We start from the raw sequence: 27,746 nt of genomic DNA, 5'->3' as shown, positions 1-27,746 counted from the left end.
TCACAAATCTTTAGTGAGTTTGTTTACATGCAGAACCAGGTTATACTTAGCTTTCATAAAGATTTGGGTTTTTGATGCCTTATAAGCATATAACTCCGTTTCTAATCATATCAAAAAACGGTCAAGGAATTAAAAAAAGGAAAAAATTAACTACGTAACTACAGTGTACGTATAGAAATTCAATATTCAATTGCGGCTTCCTCTGATTTTTTTGTGTAACTTGCACCTGTTCACTGGACGAACACGTGTGTAGCAGAGGTGGAGTCTGTAAATCCCCGACCGTGGGTGTCATGCTCCCTAAGACAACAAATGTAAGAAAGAAAATATCATGAATTTCCAAAGTAACAGCTATAATGAAATGTATTGTTATCATAAAATACCCCTAATAACTTTATTTTTAATTAATGTTTTAAATTTACATTTGAGGGAAACTTACGAGCCAAATAGTATTGCAGCAAATTAAATATGACACGTTTCTTCTATCTCTGCCTCTATTACCGTTTCTTCTGCTTCTCAAAGGTCCTCATTAGAAGCCGTCTCGTCAGCATTTATCACCTCCGTCTCCCTACGTGTGACCGGGGCTCTCCTACACAATCAAACATCAGTTAATAGGAGATACAATAATTAGATATAAAATACAGTATTACTAAACTTGGTACCTTGAACGTAAAAATGGTAGTTTGTCAGATTTATAAAGACACCACACTGCTGTCGCCACGACAACGACGATCAGAAGAGCAAATAAGATCCAACAAACAGTGCAGGGTTCTGTAGGGAGAAAAAAAACACAAGAAAGAAGAACACAGTTAGAGGAAATACTGTCAGCTTATCTCCCTAAAACTTGTCACTGTGGTCAGTGATTTAGTGATTGATAGGTACATGTCGAACTCTGTAGTGCTTCAGTGTGCACTGCAACTTGGTGATGAAGTACAAATACACACACACAAACACACAATTTACATTTCCAGGTGTCCCCAAGCCGCAACATTCACATTCGACTTGAAACAAGGTCATTAACTGAGTGTTTTAAGCCTAAATTTCAGCTGATATCTTTCTACGAGGTGCATTCATGGACCGTCGGACATGCTAACGCCTAATAGCTCATGTTAGTGTACACCGGAAGTGGCTACACACTAACATGGTGTAAATGACCTAATTTGAAGTCGAATTTGAATGTTGGGGCTTGCAGACACTTGGATTACAGCACACAAGCAGTTTGGAGGTCGTTTTATTATTTTGGGTGAACTATCCCTTGAAGAAAAACCTTGACAGAAGGCGAATGAGAGGTATCCTGACTAAATACCTGCAGCAGTCCTGATGTCCAACTTCATCATTAATTTAGGGGAGAAATACATTTTTGGATTCCAATTGTTTTTTAAATTTTTGAATTAAGAGACACACACGCAGACACATAGTCAGAAAAGATGACAACATTCATAACAGATTCAAACACAGAATGTAAAACTAGACCTCACCTGAAATCACAGATCTAAAGATGTAAACACTGCTTATTCCATATCGGTTAAATGCAGTACACTGGTAGAGGCCATTCAGGTCAGAGCTCCTGGTCAGAAACTGCAGCGTTCCACCCTCGACTCTGACACCAGACTGAGGCCACGCTTGGTCAACTCTGAGGCAGAGAAAACAAGAATGAGTATCAAACATGCAGCCAAGTGACGACTGACGTAGAGACATAACATGTTTCAAGCTGTAGAGATGTGAAACTAATCAGATGATAACTTTAGATTCTAGCTGTCTCTAGAATTTCAAGTAATTCATAAGTCATACTTAGACGTTTTTAGCCCTGTCCACACCTGGTATTAAAATGCATCCTGAATGTGTTTCCTGTGACTTGTGATTGGATCTCACTGTAGGAGCCATAAATAAGTTTAAAAAAGATTTTTATTTTTATGTTAGTTATGATATGAGATGTAATCGATTTGTATTTTGGTATTATTATTTGTATTATTTATTGTTTACTTGTGATCGTATAAATTTGGAAGGAAATAGGTCATAAGGATAGGGGCGGGGCTTATCGTTTATTGAAGCACCTTTGCACCTGTGTAGGAGGGAGAGAGGGTGAGAGGGGACGCCGTATTTTTTGTTGATTGCTAAAACTTCGCCGATGTCATTTCTGTCCGTGAAATCAAATGATATTTAACCCAGTGACTATAAGTGTCTGTATAGCTGCTTTCAGACATGCTCTGGACTCTGCGGATCATGTGTGAACACAAAAGTCAGAGTGAGAACCTCCGCAGTTTCTACGGACTTCATCTAACACCTTTAGAAATGATTTGTTGCAATTGTGATTATTCTCCTAACTTCAGTAGCACAATATACAATTCAAACGCATCCAAATTCATACAATGAAATAAATATGTTCTTGTTGGGTTAAGACATTGAAATGGATTGATTTTAATTACTGTACCTGGTCCAGTTAAATTCTGCTTTGGGGTTGGAATCAGTCACACATTGAAATGAGTCTTCTTTGGGATTTGCAACGATTTTCACTTCCATAGGCGCAGCTGAAAGAAACCGAAAACCAGCTGTGTTATGTCTTATACCCAAAAATATGAAACACCACGTGTGGATCTCATCCCACTGTGCACAGGGTTACCTTGCTTACGGTGGGCTTTTCATTTAAATGTTTCAAGGTCATTTTGGATCAGAAAACTTGAAAAACAGTTTTCTTTGGTTGTAACTTGGCACAGCTCAGTGTTAGTCTTTACAAAGGTCCATTGTGTCATTCAAGATCTTGCTAAACCATGATAACTCACTGATTATACTGTTGTGGGACAAATAAAGGATTACCTTAGTCTCCTAACTGTTTTTAAACTGTTCAAAAATCATTTGAGTACTGCAATTGATACATGTATATAAAAAAAGGCTTTCATTAAAAACATTTTTAAAGCTTGTATTTCTCATGTCTGTCCTTGTTTGTTTTTTGGTGTGACCATAGATGGTGCAAGAACAAAATGGTACCGAATGCCTCAATAGAGACGCTATCTATGTTCATCCTCAGCTGCTGAGTTCTGTACTCTGTACTTAAACACTTTCTCTAAAGATTTTAAATCAATCCATGAAACAGTTAATCATTTTGACTCAGCAGCATGGCACCAGAGACATCCAATGCCGTTGAGTGGAGAGAACGTGGAGAAAGCAAACAATCAACACAATAATAGTTTTATACCCAAAACAACAAAGGTCAACTCCACTGCAACATCATAATGTTGTGCAAAAAAAAAAAACATTTCCTGGCATATATTCAACACAAGAAGTCAAGAACAGCAGGGACATATTGAGACTGTATTACTCAGGCAAACACCAGCAAGTTTGAAATTATGATTTTAAAACAAGCAACAGTGTTACCCAATGGGGGGCAAGGGGTCATGTACTCTGCAACACAGATTCAACCACCTTCAACATGAGAGCAGCGTTTAAAACACCTTTGAGTGTGCAGGGACATCAATATAATTAACCATTAGGAAAACTAACTGTAATCTTTCAAAAAGAATTGATGTTGTGAATGAGAAATAACCCTCATCAGAAACTGAGGTAAAGGAGTGTTTGTATACTCACAGTAAACTTGTATAGTAAAGGGGATCTCTGCCTCTTTCGACAGGGCTGGACTGGTGACGACACAGTGGACCACCTGTTGGTAGATTCCCATGGTAGGTACTCCAAACAGGTAGCTGACTGTCGTAGTCTTACCAACGTCATGATGCGTGGAGTTGGCTGTTGACCTCATGTTTTCTGCTAAGCTACCTGTGAGCCAGCTCACAATTGCCGGAGGCTTGGAATCAGCAGCCGTGCAGGTGGCAATGCAAACTTCCTTATCAGCCAAAGTAGGACGGTTATCCTTCACACGTATGACAGGAGGCACTAAAAGAGTTATCAGACACAAAAGGTTAACATGCCCAAGAAGGGAATCTTTTCTCATTCACACAAAAGATTTTTTAACCAAATTTAAATTTTACCGAGCACATCCAGATGTACATGTGTGTTGTGAGTTCCGCTGGGGAACAAACTGAAGATGCAAGTGTAGATGCCTTCATCCAGCAATGAGACATTGGAGATCTGAATAGATCCATTAAGCTCATTGAAGCTCCCAATAAACTTAATTCGACCATCGGGTCCATTTAAATAAACTGGTCCATTTGTTTTCCCAACAGTCAAGAAAGAATTATCTGTTTTAACTCTGGTCGTCCTCTGCCATGAAATCTGGGTGAGGGTCTCTGTGGTGTCAACAAGTTTGCAGTTGAATGTAACTCTTTGTCCTTGCACCACAGTCCTGTTTCCTCCAATCACCTGGAGAGCTGTAAAAGGCATAAAACCTATCAGTCTATTTACAAAGCACAAACAGACGTAAAAAGCCACATGCAAGAAATCCTAAAACATTTGATTGGACTCTCTGGCAGCCATGCTTTGTTTCTTACACCTGCGCTACGTGCAGCTAACAGGTTGAATCGTTCTAAAGTAACTAAACTGAATTGTTCTGTTCATCCTCTTTACTGGATGAGTGAACTCAATTCAAATATATTGGCTGTGAAAACCCAAGGGTAGAGAGTATTATTATTAGGCACTGTGAATTGTTAAATAGGAGTCACCATGCGTTTAGTATATGCCTGGTGACTAGTGTGTGTTCGACTTCTTGTGTCTCTGTGCAGTGTTGACATAATGTAATGCATGCTGGTCTGAACACAAAGCCGTTACAGTTTTTCTCCTGCAGCTACAGCACTTGGAAAACCCCTGTTACCAGACAACTCACTCTGATTGGCTGAAAGCTTCAACGACACTCTTAAGATTCATTATCAGCAGCTGCTGAGGATGAGATGCTTATTGGACTTCCTTCTGACAGATATTTTTTACAGATGGCCACTAACCGTTTCCGTTTCAAGTTTCCAGTTTCTATAATTGTATTTGTCATGTGCAAGTTAGCACGGGGGCAACAGTACAATGAAAGGTGTTGGACGAGAAGCAACAGGTCAGCTCAGCGGTGAAATTAGTGAAAAAAAGAAGAGCCTAATATTTAAATAAAAAGTAAAATACGGCACTAAAAACTATATACTTTCCAAGATGCAGTGTAACATTTGATTATGCAAATGTAGTGAAAACTTTAAACTGCACCTTTATTCATTATCTGTACCCTTATTGATACTGAAACTACAAATATAATGATTATAAATCTCATCATCAGAACGAAACAAATGAATTAAATAATTAGAAGTAAATACAATGATGATACAAATATAACTATGATCATTAGAAGTAAATACAGATATCATACAAATATAAATATGATCATCAGAGCTAAATACGATGTGGAAAGCACTCTTTTTTCTACGATTATTGTATTATTTCAGCGATTCTGTTTTCAATATAAATTCATTTTTGTCTTTACCTCCTGTGAGTAACTGTATTTCCTCAGGACGTGTGATTCTTACAGAAAACTTCACCTGTATGAATGTTAATAGTATTATTCTGTCAACTAACTCACCTTATTATAAGTATTATTATTATTATTAGCTTAACTAGCCTATTATCATGACGTGTTGTCATGGAGCCTCCTTTGTCTCCTCTCTCCTCGTGCTCCCTGCTTCAGTTCACGTAATTAAAGGCGACTGAACGGACTGAATGTTAAAGAGGAGGAGCCACTCACCGTTTGTCTGTGTGTTCGCGTTCAGGAAGAACAATAACATCAGCCACATGTTGTTGAGATTCTTCGTTTCTCCATTCATTCTGAACAACAAGGGGGAGAGTTAACTTTCTCTTCTTCTTCCTCTTCTTTCCCGCAGACTAGGCACTATTTAGTGCATTACTGCCACCCATCGATAGGGAGTCCTCACTGCAGTTTATGCGATAGAAATTTGTAAATTTAAGGAAGTGCAAGACCTCCCCAGCTCTCTGCTTCTTGTACATCCCATCACCAAACAACGTTTTTACAGACAAAGTTTCAGTACGCAGTTTGCCTAATCCTATCAAATGCTCCCTCCTTTCTTTGGCATAGAGTGGAAAACACATCAGAATATGTTGGACAGATTCCAGGACTCCACAGTTGTCACAGTTTCCATCTCTGTGTTTTCCCACAAGCACCAACCCACTTGCTAGTCCACAATGCCCGAGCCTTAACCATGTCGTTTTGATTTCATCTATGCGAGGCATGGATATGTTATTGACACGTTTAACTGATGCTTGGATGTTATCTTTCTTCCTCTGATGTCTCCATCCCACTGTTGCTGCCATACCTGATTCAGCCTCTCACTGATGATGCTACGACACTCCATCCTTCAAGTGGCACTTGCACATCCACTGTATTTCTGCCCAAACTTGCCTTTACTGCCCTTTTCGTCACCTCATTGCCCTCAACCCCAACATGTGCCGGCACCCAATTTAGAGACCATCATTAAAATCTCCCAAAGTATATCTGGCCTAGCTCTGTTTCCCTCTCCCCCTACCAATGTGACTAGGGCATATAAGGAATCTGTGCACAGTACAACGTCATCCCAGCCTCCATCTTCCACCCACCACAGCCCCCACAATAAAACATTTAACCCTGCAGTGAATATAAAAAATCCCATCTGGTATAGTCTTCAACTCTGACAGATTTGAACATGGGGGATGTATGAACCAAATCCCTCTCTATTGATTTGTGGATCCCTTGAACCATCAGTGTAAATATTAAGAGAGTGTAGCGGGTGCAGTAGAGTCTGAGGATTCAATCACACAACTCGGAGACAGAGGTGAGTGTTAAGAAAAGCTTTACTGTTTTGTAATGGAAAATTATTACATATCATGACACAACAAGCAATTATCAATTCTGGATGTTTAATTCAAACCGTCTGCGGACGGTTTACAAAGGTCAAGTCACGACAACAGACTTGACCTCAATGGCACAGAGCTCAAACATCACGGTGACAGATATGAGGGCAATGGCGATGAGCTCTCAAAAGTACACTCCATTTATACAATCAGATCCCTCCTCTCCACAGTGAAATACATTTGTCCAATCAGCTTCTCTCCATGTCGTTTACAGGAAGACCAGACATTGGTCTCTGGCGGTCTCTTTGAAGTTTGAACAAGATGCTAAACGCATCTTGTTCCAGACCCTGTGAGTTTCTCAGAGATCTCCTGTCTCTGCAGGTCACACCTATTAGCCTTTGAAGCTCCCTGCTGCAGAAGACTTAATTGGCCCCTGTTGAGAAACCTTTTGTTCACACTAGACTGAGAAGGCCACGTCTATAGGCCTTCAAGAGCATTATGCATAGTGTTAACTTGAGCTAAACTCTGACTATGAGTCTTAAACCCAGAAATACATCTTTCAGTAAACTTCTTTCTATATAAATGTAATCTGTTACATTTGAACATGTCTAAATACAAAATTCCCATCACAATTCCTCCCTTTTTATCAATCTGGGATCAACATCTTTATAACATCTCATCATTTAGATTGGGAATTTTCCAGGATATGTGAATTAAAGAAGTAACACTAGTCTTAGTGCAAAAACAATACAACAGAGTTACACAATTGAAAATGATCAGTTTCTACAAACTTCAATAACGTATTTTACAATTATTAACATGATGATCATCATATTATCAAAATGTTCACTGTATTGGTGCCACACTTCGTCCTGATCGTGTGTCGAACACCTCCTTGTTGAAGAACATCTTGTTTCAGAGACATCTTGTATGCTCTGACTTTGATGATCAGAAATTTGATGTTGTTCCTGCCAAGCATTCGTGAGCAGGGAAACCATCTCTTTTCCCTTGAATGCTTCTCAGTCGTATAATCATGTGTTGCTGATCTCCTGTTGGTGCGGTTGTGTTCAGCGTGTAGCTCTTCAAATGTGTTGACTCTCCTTGCAACACCTAAAAATTTCAGACTGAAGCTCACACACTGGCACAAAGCACTTCCCGTCCTGTAGATCCACCCCTGGCTCTGGAAATCCTCCTGCGTTGGCCCTCATCTCCAGGTTGACCTCTGCGACCTTCCTGTCATCTGTGTTGAGAGGCATTTGGCTTGCACTCGTTCCATCCGCACGTCCTTAAGCACAATCCAGTCTCCTGGTTTCAGGTCACGCAGTCCTCTCTCCATGGATTTAGATAGAATCTCCTCGTCTGCCTGTGGATTTTAAAGAGTACAGGAAACAGTTTAAAACAATATCTACCAGTTTGTTTTTCAATGTGTTTTTCAATGTGTTTGTTATGTTTGTTTTTTACTTCCTTCTCTCTCCACTGTCCCATCCCTGGCGGGATGTGGCATGATGTTGCCTTGTGTTGATACTCATACTCACCAGTATCCATAAAGCTATACTTATGAATATGTTACCCTTGTCAGCGGACATCCTTTTGAAATCTTCCATCATGGAATGAGTTCTCCGAACAGTATCTGTTTCACCGCTGGAGAATCCTGTTTAGATGTTTGGGAAACACTTCTGCTTGCATAGAAATCATGTCATAAAACAAAACAGTATTTATTTATTTCCCTAACCTACTTTATTAACTTAATCTTTATTAAACCTCTCTATAAATGATTAAACCGTTTGTTTTGAGGTGGATGTCAATCTTGTAGAATCTGGATGTCCTCTATTTTATTTGTAACTCAAATTACATAACTCCGTTAAAAAAGTTTTATTGAATATTATTTAGAGTGTTTCTTGTGTACACCCAATAACCCAATTCATCTATATCCAGCATATGTTACTCCTCTCTCTTGACACACTGACTCCAGTCATGTGTCAATCCAACCTAATGAGAAAACATACACAGGTTGAACAAAATCATCCATATCCCACATCAAAAGTCCATCGACCACCAAACAAAACACAGTCTATCAAGACTACTTAATTCCTAAACTAATAAACCCAAATCTGCATTCTAAAAAAATTTAGTTCGATGTAGTCTTGCTAACCGCTCCTGTAACCCACATTAAATGTCAGTGTTAAGAATCATTCAAATGCCTTCCATGTCCTCTACAGACTGCATACTGTTTGCAACCAGTAACACAGTCAAGGCAAGACAATGGTGTGAAGTCAATCTCATGAATTTCTTCTTCAGCCCAAATCACATGCAGAACCCCCATGCAAACAAGCTATCAGTGTAAATCTTGACACTCTCGCCACTAGCATATTTGCATCTCTTTGGTCCATGCATGTAATGATGGGGACGGTTTTCCTTTGTTTCAAACAGAGTCGTAAAACCCCTCTGTCATTCGTTATCACACTGTGATGCTGAAAACCTGTCATCAAACACTTCAGTTTCACAATATTCAGCTGTTAACCATTTAAATCTGCTCTACTGATAAAGTTAAGAATTTCCTAGTTAAAAACTTTCTATTTGTAAATAGTAATGTCTACCATCCAAAACAATACTGTATCATAGCTGAACCTCCTAGCTGTTGAAAAGTGAATGTTATTTTCTCAAGCAAATATCATTGTTACAGCATATGACACTAGTAGAGTCTTATTTCAAAGTATCACACATATCACATTACTCTGTTCTCTCAGAAGCTGCCATTGCTCTGAGACTTGCTTGAAACTTTGCATCTGTTGCTTTTCCCCTAAAGGAAAAAGTTTTTCTGTTTAAACAAAAGATTACTCATATTCCACAAGAAGATTTCAGATATTCTTTTCTATTGCGTCTGCTCTTCTGATCAGACCAAAATCATATATGTGTCCGTTTCACAAACATGATAGTACCTGTTATCAACTCAGAAAAATCAATAATGTTTACAACAAACTAAAAATGTCAATCAATTACATCAAAGAAATACATTTTCATGCAGAAATGTGTTCAGAAACCCCAATGTGATTTAGCATGAAAGAAAATCGTTTGCGATTAACTTTAAACCTTCCTTTTTAAAATCTTTTAATTTGATTAAATGTATTTTCTTTTCTTATAGCCAATGTATCTATCAAAAACTACTGAGACAACACCGTATTTACTATTGTAAATGCAACCAAACTTATTTTATCCTTAATTTACTTACTATATAACCTTTTAAACTAAATTTGTCTTACCAAGTGTTTAGATAAATCTAAGTAAATACCATTTGTGCTCTAATTTGATCTCTCCCCTTGCTCTTTGCAAGAGGATGTTAATTTAGAGGTGAGAAATTTGTCTCGGATCATCCATTGATACGCTTGTGTCAGATCCCCCTTTCTCGTTTAAATAAATGCAGATGTTATTCAACTCTGTCTTCCACTACTGCCCTGCTGTTTTAAAATTTAGCATACTATTCTATCTTCCCCCTAAATTTTACCCAGCAGTAAAGTGACAACAGAGATAAATGTTTGTCTTGCATTTAGCCTCTAACCACATTATTAAACCCCAATGATAAAAATGGATCTATCTACAACTTTTGCATATGTTTTTGTATCATTATGAGCTATATAACATTCATTCTAAGAGTAATATCACACTATTTACACATATTTACTGGTGCTTTTAGTTCCTGAACCTAAAAATAGATTTAATTTGTGTGTTTTTAGCAATTAGTTTTATTGATTTCTAATTTAACTATAATAATGTTAACCATATGCTTTATGTGTAACATTAATTCACATGGTGTCTGCAGCTGTGTTCTTACTTATATGAAGTTTTGTTGAACTTCTCTCTCTCCATCATGGTCTGCTCTTGATGGCTGCTCTGTCTCCATGATCTCCCTCTCAGTGGAAATGTATCCAGATCAGAACCTATTTGGAGAGACTGATACCTGGAGATTATTTCGGTTACTTCCTTCTGTATACTGTCTCTTATGTTGACTTCAGTCAACCAACACTCAAATGCTCTCCAGTCTGGCACAAATAGCTCCACATCTCTCCCTCTTGTTGCTTCTTTGCTTCGTTCTTGTTCAATGAGCAATTTGATCTTAAGTTGCTTCAACTGATTTAAAGTTATGTTCCCTGTGTTTGGAAAATCATAGTTTTTTACCCACAAGCCAAACTGTGTAACACTATAATGACCATACTTCAGAACCATATCTTGAACTGTAGGAGAAGAAATCTGTGGTAAATTCATCTCTGTAATGGTTGTTTATCAATTTAAACTCTGATTTATTCAGTAGAATACGAATCTTTTGGGAATTTAAGTTCTACTGATATGGAAAAGACCCTAATGTTTCAGAATTAATTTCTAAAGCCAATTATTTTCCTATTTCTTAAAAAACGTCTATTTTCAAATTCGTTTTAAGATTGATCTTTTTCTTTTTCTTTTTCTTTTGATATAAGCCTTTAAAACTTACACATATATCCCAAATATGATTGAAATTATACTCACCTTATTCCAGTGTTGAGAATTCCAAGAAATCCTCTCTCACTCACTCCTCACTTTTTCTTTTTCAGCTGTAATTCTCAGATTAGTCTCATCAAATCATGCATGTTACTTGTATCAAATCATCAACATTTGTGTAACGTTGATAGTAACCTTTCACCTTCAAAACACTTTTTAAGAGACAATGAGAAAAAACCCCTTCAGTTATAATATTGCCACTGTAATCACCTCTTGTAATTACTAAGTTTTAATTTTAATTCCTCTAATACAATTCTAAAACTCTGCATGAATCAAATCGCCTTAGAGAAAACTTAATTTCACATTTCTCTTAAACAAGACACATGTAGGTATAAAATGTATGGGAATTTATCAGATTTTCAAACAGATTATTATGCTGAGACGATACAGACCTGGCCTAGGTCTCTCTGTCACAGCTTTTCCTCCATTTCAAAATAATAATACTATTATATATTTATATTCTACTCTTCTGCTTGTTTACAATAACTATGAGCATGCCGCAGCGCCCAATATTAAAGTAATTTAGCATTAAACTCTTTCGCTAAACCCTGTTTAACATTTTGATCTTTTTTTGAAAAGAATCTTAACCTATTAAGCTTATTGTGAATCCTACACCGGTCTCTAAGACCTCCTTAATGTATACTCGTCAGTAACTCACTTCCCTGAATGAGTGAATTTCTTTGGACCTTTTTCCTTAAAAGATCTAAAAACAAGAATTATACTTTACCAGAATGAAACTGCTTGCCTGTCCCAGTCGGTTCTTTAGCCCACCTCAGTGAGCACTCCGGATTCTCAGAACATCAGGCCCACTGAAATAATAAAGGTTTAGTTCCAAACGTACTGCCCCGGCGCAATTACCTACCCTCAGCACCGAGAGCCAGAGTCGCTCACGTGGATGTCACTGCCAACAACAGCCAAATGTAATGGAAAAATTATTACATATCATGACACAACAAGCAATTATCAATTCTGGATGTTTAATTCAAACCGTCTGCGGACGGTTTACAAAGGTCAAGTCACGACAACAGACTTGACCTCAATGGCACAGAGCTCAAACATCACGGTGACAGATATGAGGGCAATGGCGATGAGCTCTCAAAAGTACACTCCATTTATACAATCAGATCCCTCCTCTCCACAGTGAAATACATTTGTCCAATCAGCTTCTCTCCATGTCGTTTACAGGAAGACCAGACATTGGTCTCTGGCGGTCTCTTTGAAGTTTGAACAAGATGCTAAACGCATCTTGTTCCAGACCCTGTGAGTTTCTCAGAGATCTCCTGTCTCTGCAGGTCACACCTATTAGCCTTTGAAGCTCCCTGCTGCAGAAGACTTAATTGGCCCCTGTTGAGAAACCTTTTGTTCACACTAGACTGAGAAGGCCACGTCTATAGGCCTTCAAGAGCATTATGCATAGTGTTAACTTGAGCTAAACTCTGACTATGAGTCTTAAACCCAGAAATACATCTTTCAGTAAACTTCTTTCTATATAAATGTAATCTGTTACATTTGAACATGTCTAAATACAAAATTCCCATCACAGTTTGTTATTGGTACAGTAGTAGGCAGTCCAAACACGAGTGCAATAATCCAAAGGGAAACAGGCAGCGACAGGGTTGGTAGAGAACACGGTCCAAGGTCGGTCAACAGGCAGGCAGTCCAAGATAGTGCAGAGTATCGGAAAGGGAAAGGCAAAAACGTAATCCGTTAAACAAAGCAGTGGTCGGCAACAGGAGAGCTATCAGGAGTAAATGCTGGGACGCTAGACACATGGAACTAAGACGAACTGGCAACGAGACGACAGGGACACGCAGACTATATACACAATGTAAATACGAAACAGGTGAAAACAATCAAGGTGGGGCCGATAATCAACGAGGCAGGAGAACACACCCAAGGGGAGGGAATGAGGAGTCTGAAATGAGAGGAGAGGTGAGTAAACAATGCATGTAATTGCTGTGGCTACAACTCTTCTATGTGTGTGTTGCCCTGATCTTTATATTTACTTTTACCATCCTACGAAGAGTCAGCAACTGCCGTGCAGAGTAAGTGTCTTCGCTTGAAGCCTCTCTTGACACATGAACCGTTCAGATAAACTGCTTGAGCAAAAACCAAATGTGGCTCTCCTTTACAGAGATAACAGTGAGCCGGCTCCAGTAATGGTAAATAAAGAATTATCATCTTGTCATCCTTACATAATCTGAAGACTTAGTTTATTCTCTCACCTTGTATGTGGTTGTTTACCTGCAGAGCCTGCACGTTTTTGCTCTGTCATTGTTTGTTGTTTTTTTCGTTGACAGGAGCAAACAGGGGATGTTTACGAGAATTGCTTGGAAATTAATGTTGGTCGTCATCGCAGCTGTCAGCCTGCCCAAACAAAGCCCAGAGCTCATCATCGATAAAAGTGCAGTCCAGTGAGTGAAGAGAGAAGGAGACCGCAAGAACAGGAAGTAACCATGAAGTGTCAGGCCTCACATTGTAAAAGAAAACCTGTCTTTCTTATTTTGTGTAGAATTTTAAACTGCTTTCTCAGGACATGTGCTATATGTTTTGATAAATTATACTTTTCCCTGAAAGCTGCATTGAATGTTTTTTTTTCTTTTATTTCTTTTACCACCTTCATCAGATAAATGTGGATTTGTCAGATCTCACAGTCATTGGATCTTTTTTCTTACAATACAAATATTGATAAGCGTAAATTTAAACACAACAGTACACATGACACTGACATGACAGAGGAACTTTATCTAAAGATTATCAGTTGGGATTATGTGCAATGATAAAATAGAATATGAAATGTAATTGATTGATTTTGATATGTACAGAGTCATTAATAACTGGAAAGAAATTGTTGTTAAAACATATAAAGTATTGAACAGTAAGTGAAGTGTTCTTCTGCTGCAGGCAACACAAATGTGTACGACAGTACAGAGCTTATGGGTTGTTAATGATCTTCGTAGTGACACTGAACACATCTATGTCCATCCCTACATCCCTCTTTTGGTATAAATCATGGACTGGATATAAAGATGGACGACATGACTGTTGCCCAAAAGTGAAGCCAAAGATTACTAACTAGTGGCCGGCTGCAATATAGGTCCTAAATCCTGTCTCCTCCATGTTGGTAGATGGGACATTGTCCAAAATGTATTAGTCTCAAAGATGGCTTCGGTCATTTCAGGTTGTTCCTTTCACACTGATGTTTGTTCAAGGGTTAATGTTTCTGATAAGTTTAGTTTGAGACTCTCGCTCCAAATGTGCAAGATGGCAGGGCTTGTATATGCAAGATTTCCTCTTATTTATTAATTTCTTAATAGTTTGAGGAAACTCGTTTGTCCATCTTTATTTACAGCCTGTGGTTTAAAAGTCACTCTAAAGTTCAACAAAGCTGGTAACCTGAGCAATCCGAATAATGCAACTCCACCAGTGTGGAAGAAACACCATTAACCATTTCAATGCACATTAGGTCATGTGTGATTTGTATTCAGACAGACGGGAAGAAAATGTGAATTGGTGCGTAGTGAAAGCTGTGACAGGTAGTGGTGATCAAAACCCCACTGTTCTACATCCACATTTTAAAAAACAAGCTGATTCTAAATGCTATTTTTTCCTTTGGTGTCAGAACAGTGGCTATTCACCGGACTTTAAATGCAGAGTTCAAACAAAGACTTTTTGTTTCCCCGAGACTGGCTTGTGACAGCTGCTGTTTACTCTGCCCTTTACCAGAGTTAGCAACCCTTAACCCATGAAATACTATGTGATACAGGGCAAACTATTTTCCTTAAGTAATATTCACCATCAAGGACGGTGGGTGTAGAGTAAACACACTGTAAAACATTACTTGTAATGCTTATCTCGCTTTTATTGTTATATAAGTGCAAATGACAGTAATCCTAACTAGTGCATTAGTAAACAGGAGATAGAACTTAAAAACACGCACGGGTAAAGTGTGAAATGTTAAGACACAGAACAAGCAAAAAACAGTTCAGCACTTCATTGAAAGGGTATCTTTGATTCCTTTTCAAAATAACACAAACATAAACAGAGCACACTATGCAACAATGTTTTCAGCCTTTAAAAAGCGGAAAAGATAGAACAAATTTGGTTACTTTGCTGATTAAATAAAACAAAAAATAGAAGCAGTAGTTTACCATCCCCCTCACTTTAAACTTACAGGACACAAACATAGGTTACATCCACACTACTACCTTTGTATTAAAACGTCCTTATGCTATGTTTAAATCTGTCCTCCACACCAATACAGAGTTTTTGTGCACCTAAACTAAATGTTACTGAGGATTATTAAGAACGCAGAGCTAAAATGCTCTTGTGGACGGAAATCACTTAGTTTCAAAACCAAAACGTATAAGTACTTATTAGTCATTAATAAAGATATAAAGCTTAAATAAGTAAGAAAGAATAAATAGGCTAGCAAAACAAAAAGAAGTAAAAAGAATCAAAAACATGACGACTAAAGACTAAATCTGAAACCAAAACTATTTAGAAATTCGAAAGCTGCCCAGATGATGAATCCTTTAATTGTAGTGTTTAATGACCTACTGGTTTACCTGGATGTAAAGTAACAACCCACAGAATCCCCCCAGTATGAACGTTTAACGACTGAAAATGGTGAAATGTCTTAATAATATCTTAATAATTATAATAACGATGATGATAACTATGAAATGCATTTCGGAGCTGGTGTTGCATTTCTTTCTCAGATCATTCAGCAAAATTGTATTGACTTCATCTTATCCTTTTTTCTCTTCATTGTATTGATGTAACACAGAACGTCACTGTTGACTTCAGTCTGACTTCAGTTGAGGTACTCGAACAAACAACACATTGATTGTAAACATATTGAAAGCTTGTTCCACACTGCCTTGACATATCAAAACAATATCCAGTGAAATACGTAACCACTTGAGGTATACAATACTCTGACTCAGCTTCAGTTGAGTTCTATTCAAGAGAAGCGTTGTTATTCTAAACACAATAATGTTGTGACACAGTCTCTGGTTTTTATCTTTGTATAAAAACTTGTGTATTTAGTACTTTTATCACTATAAGTTTGCTCTTCAAATTTCTCACAAATCTTTAGTAAGTTTGTTTACATGCAGAACGAAGTAATACTTAGTTTTCATATATATTTTGTTTTTGATATCTTATAAGCATTTAACGTTTCTAATCATATCAAAAAATGTTCAAGGAAAAATTAACTACGTAAATACAGTGTACGTATAGAAATTCAATAATCAATTGCAGATTCTTCAGATTTTTTTTGTGTAACTATGTTCCGTGTGTATATGTGAACGTGCTGTATGATCCTCCACAAACCACTGGCACTCCAAAAAGGTTTTGTGAACACTTCAACCCCCCTGTCCATCGAGTGAGTGAATTTCCTTTTTTGGGGTCAACTATCCCTTTAACTGATGCACCTGCGCTGTTGCACCAGTTCACTGGACGAACACGTATGTAGCAGAGGTGGGTGTCATGCTCCCTAAGACAACAAATGTAAGAAAGAAAATATCATGAATTTCCAAAGTAACAGCTATAATGAAATGTATTGTTATCATAAAATACCCCTAATAACTGCCTGAGAAATAGCTTTATTATTAATTAATGTTGTAAATTTACATTTGAGAGGAAACTTACGAGCCAAATAGTATTGCAGCAAATTAAATATGACAAGTTTCTTCTATCTCTGCCTCTATTACCGTTTCTTCTGCTTCTCAAAGGTCCTCAGGAGAAGGCGCCTCGTCAGGATTTATCACCTCCGTCTCCCTACGTGTGACCGGGACTCTCCTAAACAATCAAACATCAGTTAATAGAAGATACAATAAAAATATATAAAATACAGTAATACTTGGTACCTTGAACGTAAAAAAAAAAGTTTGTCAGATTTCCAAAGATACCACACTGCTGCCGCTACGATAAGGACGATCAGAAGAGAAAATAAGATCCAACAAACAGTGCAGGGTTCTGTAGGGAGAAAAAAAACACAAGAAAGAAGAACACAGTTAGAGGAAATACTGTCAGCTTATCTTCCTAGAACTTGTCACTGTGGTCAGTGATTTAGTGATTGATAGGTACATGTCGAACTCTGTAGTGCTTCAACGCGCACTGCAACTTGGTGATGAAGTACAAATACACACACACACACACAAACAATTTACATTTCCAGGTGTCCCCAAGCCCCAACATTCACATTTGACTCAAAATGAGGTCATTTACTTTGTGGTTTAAGCCTAAATGTCAGCTGATATCTTTCTACGAGGTGCATTCACGGACAGTCGGACGTGCTAACGCCTAATAGCTTAGCCACTTCTGGTGGACTTTAACGCCGGGTTCACACCGGAAGCGTAAGCGTCGCGTAAGTGTCGCGTAAGTGCAGCGTCAAGCCTTAAATAACAGCTGGCTCCCATCCACTCCCATGTAAATCCCTTGTCCCGTCCCACCGGAGGCTGAAGTGCAGCGCTGCACCAAGGCTGCCTCACGTCGTGCAGCGATCGTTTCGGCGTCGAGTCTATTTTTTGCGCTTGACGCGAGCGTATCGCTCCGGGAAACACAGTGAAAAATGATTTTAAACGATATTGATGACATATTTTACATGATATAATGATAAAATATGCATCCCATAGTTTGTATTCCCCTTCTGTTGTCCTGGAGTTTTAATTTGACCAATTTGACCAATCACATTATTAAATGTCCCCCCTCTGCCCCCACTACAGCCACACAAGCAGTCATAAAGATAAAAAGGGGGGTGTGTGTGTGTGTGTGTGTGTGTGTGTGTGTGTGTGTGTGTGTGTGTGTGTGTGTGTGTCTACGTACCCTCCCCATAGGCTTGAGTGGAGAATACGTAATTTACCCTCGACACCCGACATTGAACAGAGCAAACAGCGGAGAAGTTCTTGAAGATGGATGACATTAAATTAATAATTTAAGTTGAGAAGTAGTACAGTGAGCTGAGCTGTATGATCCTCGGAACATGTTGTATAAAGACAACATTAAAAAGGACAAACGCTTGGACGCTGTTGCAGTTAATGACAAATATCAGCTGTATGTGTGATCATGGAGAGGAATCGCAGGATGACCGCCGCGGAGTTCAGCGTGTCCGGTGTGCAGCCTGGCCCCGGCGCGCTAGGGATCTACGCGACGTCTACGCGACGCTTACGCGTCCGGTGTGAACCCGGCGTAAGGCTGAAAACATGGTGTAAATGACCTCATTTGAAGTCGAAATTGAATGTTGGGGCTTGCAGACACTTGGATGACAGCACACAAGCAGTTTGGAGGTCGTTTTATTATTTTGGGTGAACTATCCCTTGAAGAAAAACCTTGACAGAAGGCGAATGAGAGGAATCCTGACTTAATACCTGCAGCAGTCCTGATGTCCAACTTCATCATTAATTTAGGGGAGAAATACATTTTTTGATTCCAATTGTTTTTTAAATTTTTTAATTAAGAGACACACGCGCAGACACACACTCAGACAAGATGGCAACATTCATAACAGATTCAAACACAGAATGCAAAACTAGACCTCACCTGGAATCACAGATCTAAAGATGTAAACACTGCTTCTTCCATATTGGTTAAATGCGGTACACTGGTAGAGGCCATTCAGGTGAGAGCTCCTTTTCAGAAACTGCAGCGTTCCATCCTCGACTCTGACACCAGACTGCGGCCACGCTTGGTCAACTCTGAGGCAGAGAAAACAAGAACGAGTATCAAACATGGAGCCAAGTGACGACTGAAGTAGAGACACAACATGTGTCACGCTGTAGAGATGTGAAACTAATCAGATGATAACTTTAGATTCTAGCTGTCTCTAGAATTTCAAGTAGTTCATAAGTCATACTTAGAAGTCTTTAGCCCTGTTCACACCTGGTATTAAAATGCATCCTGAATGTGTTTCCTGTGACTTGTGATTTGATCTCACTGTAGGATCCATAAATAAGTTTAAAAAATATTTTTATTTTTATGTTAGTTATGATGTAAGATGTAATGGATTTGTGTTTTGGGATTATTATTTGTATTATTTATTGTTGAATTGTGATCATATTATTTGGAAAGAAATAGGTCATAAGGATAGGGGCGGGGCTTACAGTATATATAAGGACCTGTGCACCTGTGTGAGGGTGAGAGGGTGAGAGGGGACGCTGTATTTTTTGTTGAACGCTAAAATTTCCCCACTCAACCCGCTATTTCCGTGATATGTAATTTCTGTCTGTGAAGTCAAATGATATTTAACCCAGTGTGACTATAAGTGCCTGTGTCTGTATAGCTGCTTTCAGACATGCACTGGACTCTGTGGATCATGTGTGAACACAAAAGTCAGAGTGAGACGCGCCACAGTTTCTACGGACTTCATCTAACACCTTTAGAAATGATTCGTTGCAATCGTGATCATTCTCCTTACTTCAGTAACACAATATACAATACAAACGCATCCAAATGTATTCAATAAATTAACTAAATATGTTCTTGTTGGGCTAAGACATTTTCCACTGAAATTGATTGATTCTAATTACTGTACCTGGTCCAGTTAAATTCTGGTTTGGGGTTGGAATCAGTTTCACATTGAAATGAGTCTTCTTCAGGATTTTCAACAATTGTCACTTCCATAGGTGCAACTGCAAGAAACCGAAGGTTAAACACCAATTGTGGATCTCATCCCACTGTGCACAGGATTACCTTGTTTACTGTGGGCTTTTCATTCAAATGTTTCAAGGTCATCAGTGTTAGACCTTACAGAGGTCCATTGTGCCATTCATGATCTTGCTTTACCATGATAACTCACTGATTATACTGTTGTGGGACAAATAAAGGATTAGCTTAGCCTCCTATCTGTTGTTAAACTGTTCAAAAATCATTTGGGTGCTGTAATTGATGCACTTATATACAAAAGGCTTCATTAAAAACATTTTTAAAGCTTGTATTTCTCATGTCTGTCCACGTTTAAAGTGAATCAGCTGCTTTAAAAAGAATGCTGTTTTCTGAGATTTCAGTACAGACTGCTACTTCTCACACAGAGTATGTCAGTCAGGGTCAAATCATCTCGGCCTGCAAGGTCATGGACTTCATGCGAACTCTGAACCCTTTGGATTTTACTCAACATATTGCTGTTCCAACTCATACCCACGGCCACAGATTAGATTTAGCTATCTCTGAAGGTTTAGATATTTCTGTTAACAAGATTGTTGATACTAACCTGTCAGATCATGATTTTTTTTTTTTGATGTGACCATAGATGGTACGAGAACAAAATGGTACAGAATGCCTCAATAGGAGACGCTATCTATGTTCATCTTCAGTTGCTGAGTTCTGTATTCTATATTTAGGCACCTACAAATGCTTTAAGGATTTTCAATCAATCCATGAAAAAGTTAATCATTTTAATTCGGCAGTGTGGCACCAGAGACATCCAAAAAGAAATCATAGACTCAACAAATGTAATTGGGAAATGACAGAATTCGCCTGCTTAAGAGGGAATGCCGTAGAGAGGAGAGAATGTGGAGAAAGAGCAAACAATTGCAAAAATAATTGTTACACTAATGCATCATGGTTAAATGATGAAGGGATCATATTTTATATCCAAAATATAAAAGGTCAACTAAAATAAATTATTCAAGAATAAAAGTCAAGAACAGCAGGGACTTATTGAGACTGTTTCACTTTCAGGCAAACACCCACAAGTTTGTAATTATGCTTTAAAACAGGCAACAGATTTTACCAATGGGTTGCAAGGGGTCCTGTTCTCCGCATCACAGACTCAACCACCTTCACCATGAGAGCAGCGTTCGAAAACACCTTTGAGTGTGCAGGGACTTCAATATAATTAACCATTAGGAAAACTGTAATCTTTCAAAAAGAATTGATGTTGTGAATGAGAAATAAGCCTCATCAGAAACTGAGGTACAGGAGTGTTTGTATACTCACAGTAAACTTGTATAGTAAAGGGGATCTCTGCCTCTTTCGACAGGGCTGGACTGGTGACGACACAGTGGACCACCTGTTGGTTGATTCCCATGGTAGGTACTCCAAACAGGTAGCTGACTGTGGTAGTCTTACCATGGTCTTGAGGTGTGGAGTTGGCTGTTGCCATCAAGTTTTCTGCTAAGCTACCTGTGAGCCAGCTCACGTTTGCCGGAGGCTTGGAATCAGCAGCCGTGCAGGTGGCAATGCAAACTTCCTTATCAGCCAAAGTAGGACGGTTATTCTCCACACGTATGACAGGAGGCACTAAAAGAGATATCCAACATAAAAGGTTAACATGCCCAAGAAGAGAATCTTCTCCAATTCACACAAAAGATTTTCTAATCAAATTAAAATTTTACCGAGTACATCCAGATGTATATGTGTGTTGTGAATTCCGCTGGGGAACAAAGTGAAGATGCAAGTGTAGATGCCTTCATCCAGCAATGAGACATTGGAGATTTGAATAGATCCATTATGGCCATTGAAGCTCCCAATAAACTTGATTCGATCATCGCGTCCATTCACATACACTGGTCCATTTGTTTCCCGAACAGTCAAGAAATCATTATTTTTTTTAACTCTGGTCGTCCTCTGCCATGTAATCTGGGTGAGGGTCTCTGTGGCGTCAACAAGTTTGCAGTTGAATGTAACTGTACGTCCTTGCACCAAAGTCCTGTTTCCTCCAATCACCTGGAGAGCTGTAAAAGGCATAAAACCTGTCAGTCTATTTACAAAGCACAAACAGAGATAAAAAGCCAACAGGTGGCTTATAATCGTCTGTTTCCAGTTGAATCGTTCTAAAGCAACTGGACTGGTTTGTTCTGTTCATCCTCTTTACTGAACGAGGGAGCTCAATCCAAATATATTGGCTGTGAAAACCCAAGGGCAGGGATTATTATTATTAGGGACTGTGAGTTGTTAACCCTAGAACACTTACGTACAATTAGTAACACCATCACTAGCGTCAGGTACATTTCCCCCGATATAATATATCCGATAAAAAATACTTCTCATCAAAATATATTAATGTACAACAATACATGGCAGCTCTTCTTTTATTTTTTAAAATGAAAAAAAAGGTATCATGGGGGACCCACACCACTCAGACAGCAGCATCACAATGGAAATCCCATGACCGCTCCGGTAAAAAACACCCGATGTTAGTGTTCTAGGGTTAAATAGGAGTCACCATGCGTTTGGTGACTGGTGTGTGTTCGACTTCATGTGTCTCTGTGCAGTGTTGGCATAATGTAATGCATACTGGTCTGAACACAAAGCGGTTACAGTTTTTCTCCTGCAGCTACAGCACTTGGAAAACCCCTGTTACAGAACAACTCACTCTTTATGGGCTGAAAGCTTCAACGACACTCCTTTAAGATTCATTATCAGCAGCTGATGAGGATGAGATGCTTATTTCATTTCTAGTTCCTGTTTCTAAAATTGTGTTTGTCATGTGCAAGTTAGCACGTGGGCAACAGTACAATGGAGGTGTTGGACGAGTAGAAACAGGTCAGCTCAGCAGTGAAATTAGTGGGAAAAAAAGACCCTTATATTTAAATAAGAAGTCAATTACAGTACTAAAAACTATATGCATTCAAAGATGCAGTGTAACATTTGATTATGCAAATGCATTGAGAACTTTGAACTGCAGCTTTATTAATTATCTGCACCCTTATTGATCCTGAAACTACAAATATAATGAATATAAATATCATCATCAGAACGAAACACAAATGAATTAAATCATTAGAAGTAAATACAATTATGATACAAATATAAATATGATCATCAGAGCTAAATACGATGTGGAAAGCACTCCACTTATACAAGCTTTTCTCTACTATTATTATGTTATTTCAGCGATTCTATTTTCAATATAAATTCATTTTGTCTTTACCTCCTGTGAGTAACCATCTTTTCTCAGGACGTGTGATTCTTACAGAAAACTTTACCTGTGTGCGTGTTAATATTATTATTCTGTCAACTAACTCCCCTTATTATAAGTATTATTATTATCATTATTATTAGCTTAACTAGCTTTTATCATGACGTGTTGTCATGGAGCCTTTGTCCCCTCTCATCATGCTCCCTGCGTCAGTACATATACAGTCTATGGTAAGTACACGTAACTAAAGGCGACTGAACGGACAGAATGTTAAAGAGGAGAAGCAACTCACCGTTTGTCTGTGTGTTCACGTTCAGGAAGAACAATAACATCAGCCACATGTTGTTGAGATTCTCCGTTTATCCATTAATTTGTGAACTCGATGATTCAGAAGACTGACGAGGAGAGTTGACTTCTTCCTCTTCTTCTTGCCGACAGACTGGGAACTATTTAGTGCATTACTGCCACCGACCGGTAGTGAGTCCTCCCTGCAGTTTATGCGATATAAACTGCAGTGAGACCATAAGGTCATGCGCGTTTTGTATTCAGACAGACGGGAAGAAAATGTGAATTGGTGCGTAGTGAAAGATGTGACAGGTGGTTGTGATCAAAACCCCACTGTTCTACATCCACATCTTAAAAAACAAGCTGATTCTAAATGCTATATTTTCCTTTGGTGTCAGAACAGTGGTTATTCACCGGACTTTAAATGCAGAATTCCAACAAATACTTTTTGTTTCCAGAGACTTGCTTGTGACAGCTGCTGTTTGCTCTGCCCTTTACCAGAGTTAGCAACCCTTAACCCATGAAATACTATGTGATACAGGGAAAACTATTTTCCTTAAGTAATATTCACCATCAAGGACGTTGGGTGTAGAGTAAACACACTGTAAAACATTCCTTGTAATGTTTATCTCACTTTTATTGGAATACAAGTGCAAATTACAGTAATCCCAACTAATGCATTAGTAAACAGGAGATATAACTTAAAAACACGCAAGGGGAAAGTGTCAATTGTTAAGGCACAGAACAAGCAAAAAAGAGTTCAGCACTTCATTGAAAGGGTATCTCCGATTCCTTAAAAAAATTACTCAAACATAAACAGAGCACACTATGCATCAATGTTTTCAGCCTTTAAAAAGCGAAAAAGATAGAAACAATTTGGTTACTTTGCTGATTAAATAAAACAAAAAATAGAAGCAGTAGTTTACCATCCCCCTCACTTTAAACATACAGGACACGTGCAAATGAAAGTAATCCCAACTAGTGCATTAGTTAACAGGAGATATAACTTAAAAACAAGCAAGGGGTAAAGTGTTAAATGTTAAGGCACAGAACAAGCTAAAAACATTTCAGCTCTTCATTGAAAGGGTATCTTCAATTCCTTAAAAAAATGTACACCCAATTTTAAACAAAGTCATTGTAAATATAAACACAAAATATATAAAGCTGAAATAAGTAAGAAAGAATAAATAGGCTAGCAAAACAAAAAGAATTAAAAAGAATCAAAAACATGACGACTAAAGAATAAATCTGAACCCAAAACTATTTAGAAATTCGAAGGCTCCCCAGATGATGAATTCTTTGTTCTTAGTGTTTAATGACCTACTGGTTTACCTGGATGAAAAGTAACAACCAACAGAATCACCCCAGAATGAACGTTTAACGACTGAAAAATGGTGAAATGTCATAAATATAAATAATGACACTGATAAATATCAAATGCTAGCATGCCAACTTAAGATGGAGAACACCTTCATAATTTATTTGGCAAGAGAGGGAGAGGTTGTTCTCTACCCAGCTAACATGTGTTAGTGCATTTCTGAGCTGGTGTTGCATTTCTTTCTCAGATCATGATGGGTCCTAACTGGCGGCAGTGGACAATGACAGTGTACTATAGTGTATCCCATCTTGATGCTGGATCGTGATCTTGCTGGCTGCTGACCAGAGACTATGATGCAGCAGGACTGCTTGACATATAGTATTGAAGTTATCCTTCAAAATGTTTACCCTCATCCATGCTGCTAAAAACTTTAATCCCGATGATGTTTTCCTACACTTGACATCTATTGCACTTCTGTCCGTCCTGGGAGAGGGATCCCTCACGTGTGGCTCTCTCTGAGGTTTCTACCTATTTTTACCTGTTAAAAAGGTTTTTAATAGTTTTTCCTTACTCTTGCTGAGGGTTAAGGACAGAGGATGTCACACTATGTTAAAGCCCTATGAGACGAATTGTGATTTGTGAATATGGGCTATACAAATATACTTTGATTGATTGATCATTCAGCAAAATTGTAATGACTTCATCTTATCCTTATTTCTCTTCTTTGTAATGATTCAGTTGAGTTCTATTCAAGACAAGCATAATTATTTTAAACACAATTATGTTGTGACACACTCTTATTTTTTATATCTCTGGTTTTTACCTTTTTATAATTTAATTTTTGTTCGTTTTATAGCTTCAACTCGAAACTTGTGTATTTAGTACTTCTATCACTATAAGTTTGCTCTTCAAATTTCTCACAAATCTTTGGTCAGTTTGTTTACATGCATATTCTCTGGGAGACGTGTAAGATATACTCTCGTGGACTGATTACGTCTTTTGCTGTGTCCAAGAGACGTGGGAAGAATGAACAGCGTAGACTTCTCGAATCTCGATTAGCTGAACTGGAGAAAAATCATATATCTAGTCCGAGTCCTGAGTTGCTTGAGGAGCTGTTACACGCGCGTACTGCACTGAATACTTTTCTCATTCAGGATTCTGAACAGTCCCTCATATCTTGCTAATCTCGCAAAGAAGAGGGCAGATTCTCAAAATATAGTCTCTATTATTGATTCTAATGGTGTTAGATAATTTGATACTAGAACTATTAATAAAAACTTTGCATCATTTTACTCCGACCTATATGGTTCTGAACAGCCTGATAATGCCTTGTCCCTTATGCGTCATTTTTTGGCGGATTTAAGACTGCCCAAAGCTGCGGATGATCAAAAATTACAACTAAATGCCCCAATTACTAGAGAGGAAGCGCTATCTGCCTTGAAATCTATGCCGTCCGGTAAGGCCCCAGGGTCAGATGGGTTTGGCTGCGAGTTTTATAAAGAGTTTAGTGATATTCTTTTAGACCCTCTGTTGTCTATGCTCAATCATTCATTTGAAAATGGGATTCTACCTCAATCCCTTAGGGTGGCCAACATCTTTCTCATCCTTAAAAAAGGAAAAAGTCCAGACAGCTGTGCCTCTTACAGGCCGATAGCTTTACTTAACTCTGAATGGCTTTCCAAAATTTTGGCCTTACGTCTGGAGAAGGTTCTGCCCCATATTGTCAAGGAAGACCAAACGGGTTTTGTCAAGGGCCGGGACTCCTGTGATAATGTGAGGAGGCTCCTTAACATCATTCAACTAACTCAAAACAGCAAGGACCCGGCCGTCGTGCTATCTCTCGACGGCGAGAAGGCATTTGACCGGGTCGAGTGGTTGTATTTATTCTATGCTCTGGAGGAATTTGGCCTAGGTGACAATTTTGTGAATTGGATTAAGGTTCTATATAACACTCCGACGGCAGCGGTTCTGACTAATGGGCTGAGATCCGATAACTTCCCTCTCCACCGCGGGAATAGGCAGGGTGACCCCCTCAGCCCCCTGCTCTTTGATATTGCTATTGAGCCGCTGGCCCAAGCAGTAAGGCAAAACACTTTGATTTCTGGTATTTTCGTTGGTGAAAAGGAACACAAAATTACTTTATATGCGGATGACATTTTGATACATTTATCACAACCCCAAATCTCTGTTCCCTGCTTGATTGAGGTCATTTCGTCATTCAGCGCCTTTTCAGGATATAAAATTAACTTTGCAAAATCCGAGGCCATGCCGCTGGGGTCGTTAACATGTGTTCCAGATATGGCTGAGCCCTTCCCGTTCCGCTGGTCTCCCACCGGTTTTGTTTATTTAGGAGTGCATATAACACCCACTTTTGGTCAGATGTTTAAGTCCAATTTCCCGCCCCTCTTGGATGCCATAAGGGCGGAATTGGACCGCTGGGCCCCTCTCCCTCTTTCTTGGCTAGGTAGAGTTGCTCTTATAAAAATGAACGTCCTGCCTAGACTGCTGTACCCACTGCGAATGATCCCTATATTATTATCAAACAAGGTTATCAAGGTGCTTGAAGGCTGGCTAAGCTCCTTCATTTGGAGCAAAAGGAAGCCCCGTCTCAAGATGATAAAACTTCAAATGGCGGGTTGTGATGGAGGGTTAGATGTGCCAAATTTCAGATTTTACCAACTGGCATCTCACCTGCGGGTGATTTCAAGCTGGCACAAATGTGATCCAGCCTCGATTTGGCGCGATATTGAAGCCTCTCAGTCAAAGTGTCCCTTGTCGAATCTACTGTTTATGAAATATCCTGAATCTGTTAAAAAACACTATTCTAACCCTGTCACTCTTAGTACCATCAGAGCCTGGAGATCCATTCGCTCTATAGAAGGCCGGGCTCAGTTATCGTCTCCTCTCACTCCCATTCTTGACAACCCGGACTTCCTGCCAGGCTGTAGGGATCAGGGCTTTAGAGTTTGCAGCACCCAAGGGCTGAAGAAA

General features: G+C 38.8%; 1 protein-coding gene across 3 annotated transcripts; it reads right to left on the bottom strand.

The window, feature by feature from the left end:
• Positions 1-142: 142 nt before the first annotated feature.
• LOC133021225 (nectin-3-like protein) lies at positions 143-23,561 on the bottom strand. 3 transcript variants are annotated; one of them, XM_061088000.1, is made up of 8 exons: positions 23,445-23,561; positions 21,627-21,965; positions 21,229-21,531; positions 19,826-19,922; positions 1,476-1,630; positions 660-768; positions 499-586; positions 143-297 (listed from the first exon to the last, which is right to left on the bottom strand). In XM_061088000.1, the coding sequence occupies exons 1-7, from the start codon at positions 23,491-23,493 to the stop codon at positions 514-516; spliced, it is 1,125 nt and encodes a 374-aa protein (XP_060943983.1). In that variant the 5' UTR covers positions 23,494-23,561; the 3' UTR covers positions 143-297; positions 499-513. The 3 variants fall into 3 exon arrangements, with proteins under 3 accessions (XP_060943983.1, XP_060943982.1, XP_060943984.1); XM_061087999.1 differs by lacking the exons at positions 143-297; positions 499-586; positions 660-768; positions 1,476-1,630 and adding exons at positions 15,131-16,789; positions 17,007-17,094; positions 17,163-17,271; positions 18,835-18,989; XM_061088001.1 differs by lacking the exons at positions 143-297; positions 499-586; positions 660-768; positions 1,476-1,630 and adding exons at positions 15,131-16,789; positions 18,835-18,989.
• Positions 23,562-27,746: the final 4,185 nt, after the last annotated feature.

This window comes from Limanda limanda, chromosome 16 (genome assembly GCF_963576545.1).
Source record: "Limanda limanda chromosome 16, fLimLim1.1, whole genome shotgun sequence".
Lineage (NCBI taxonomy): Eukaryota > Metazoa > Chordata > Actinopteri > Pleuronectiformes > Pleuronectidae > Limanda > Limanda limanda.
The sequence above is the reverse complement of the archived record's forward strand: the minus strand, read 5'-3'. Positions and strand labels throughout refer to the sequence as shown.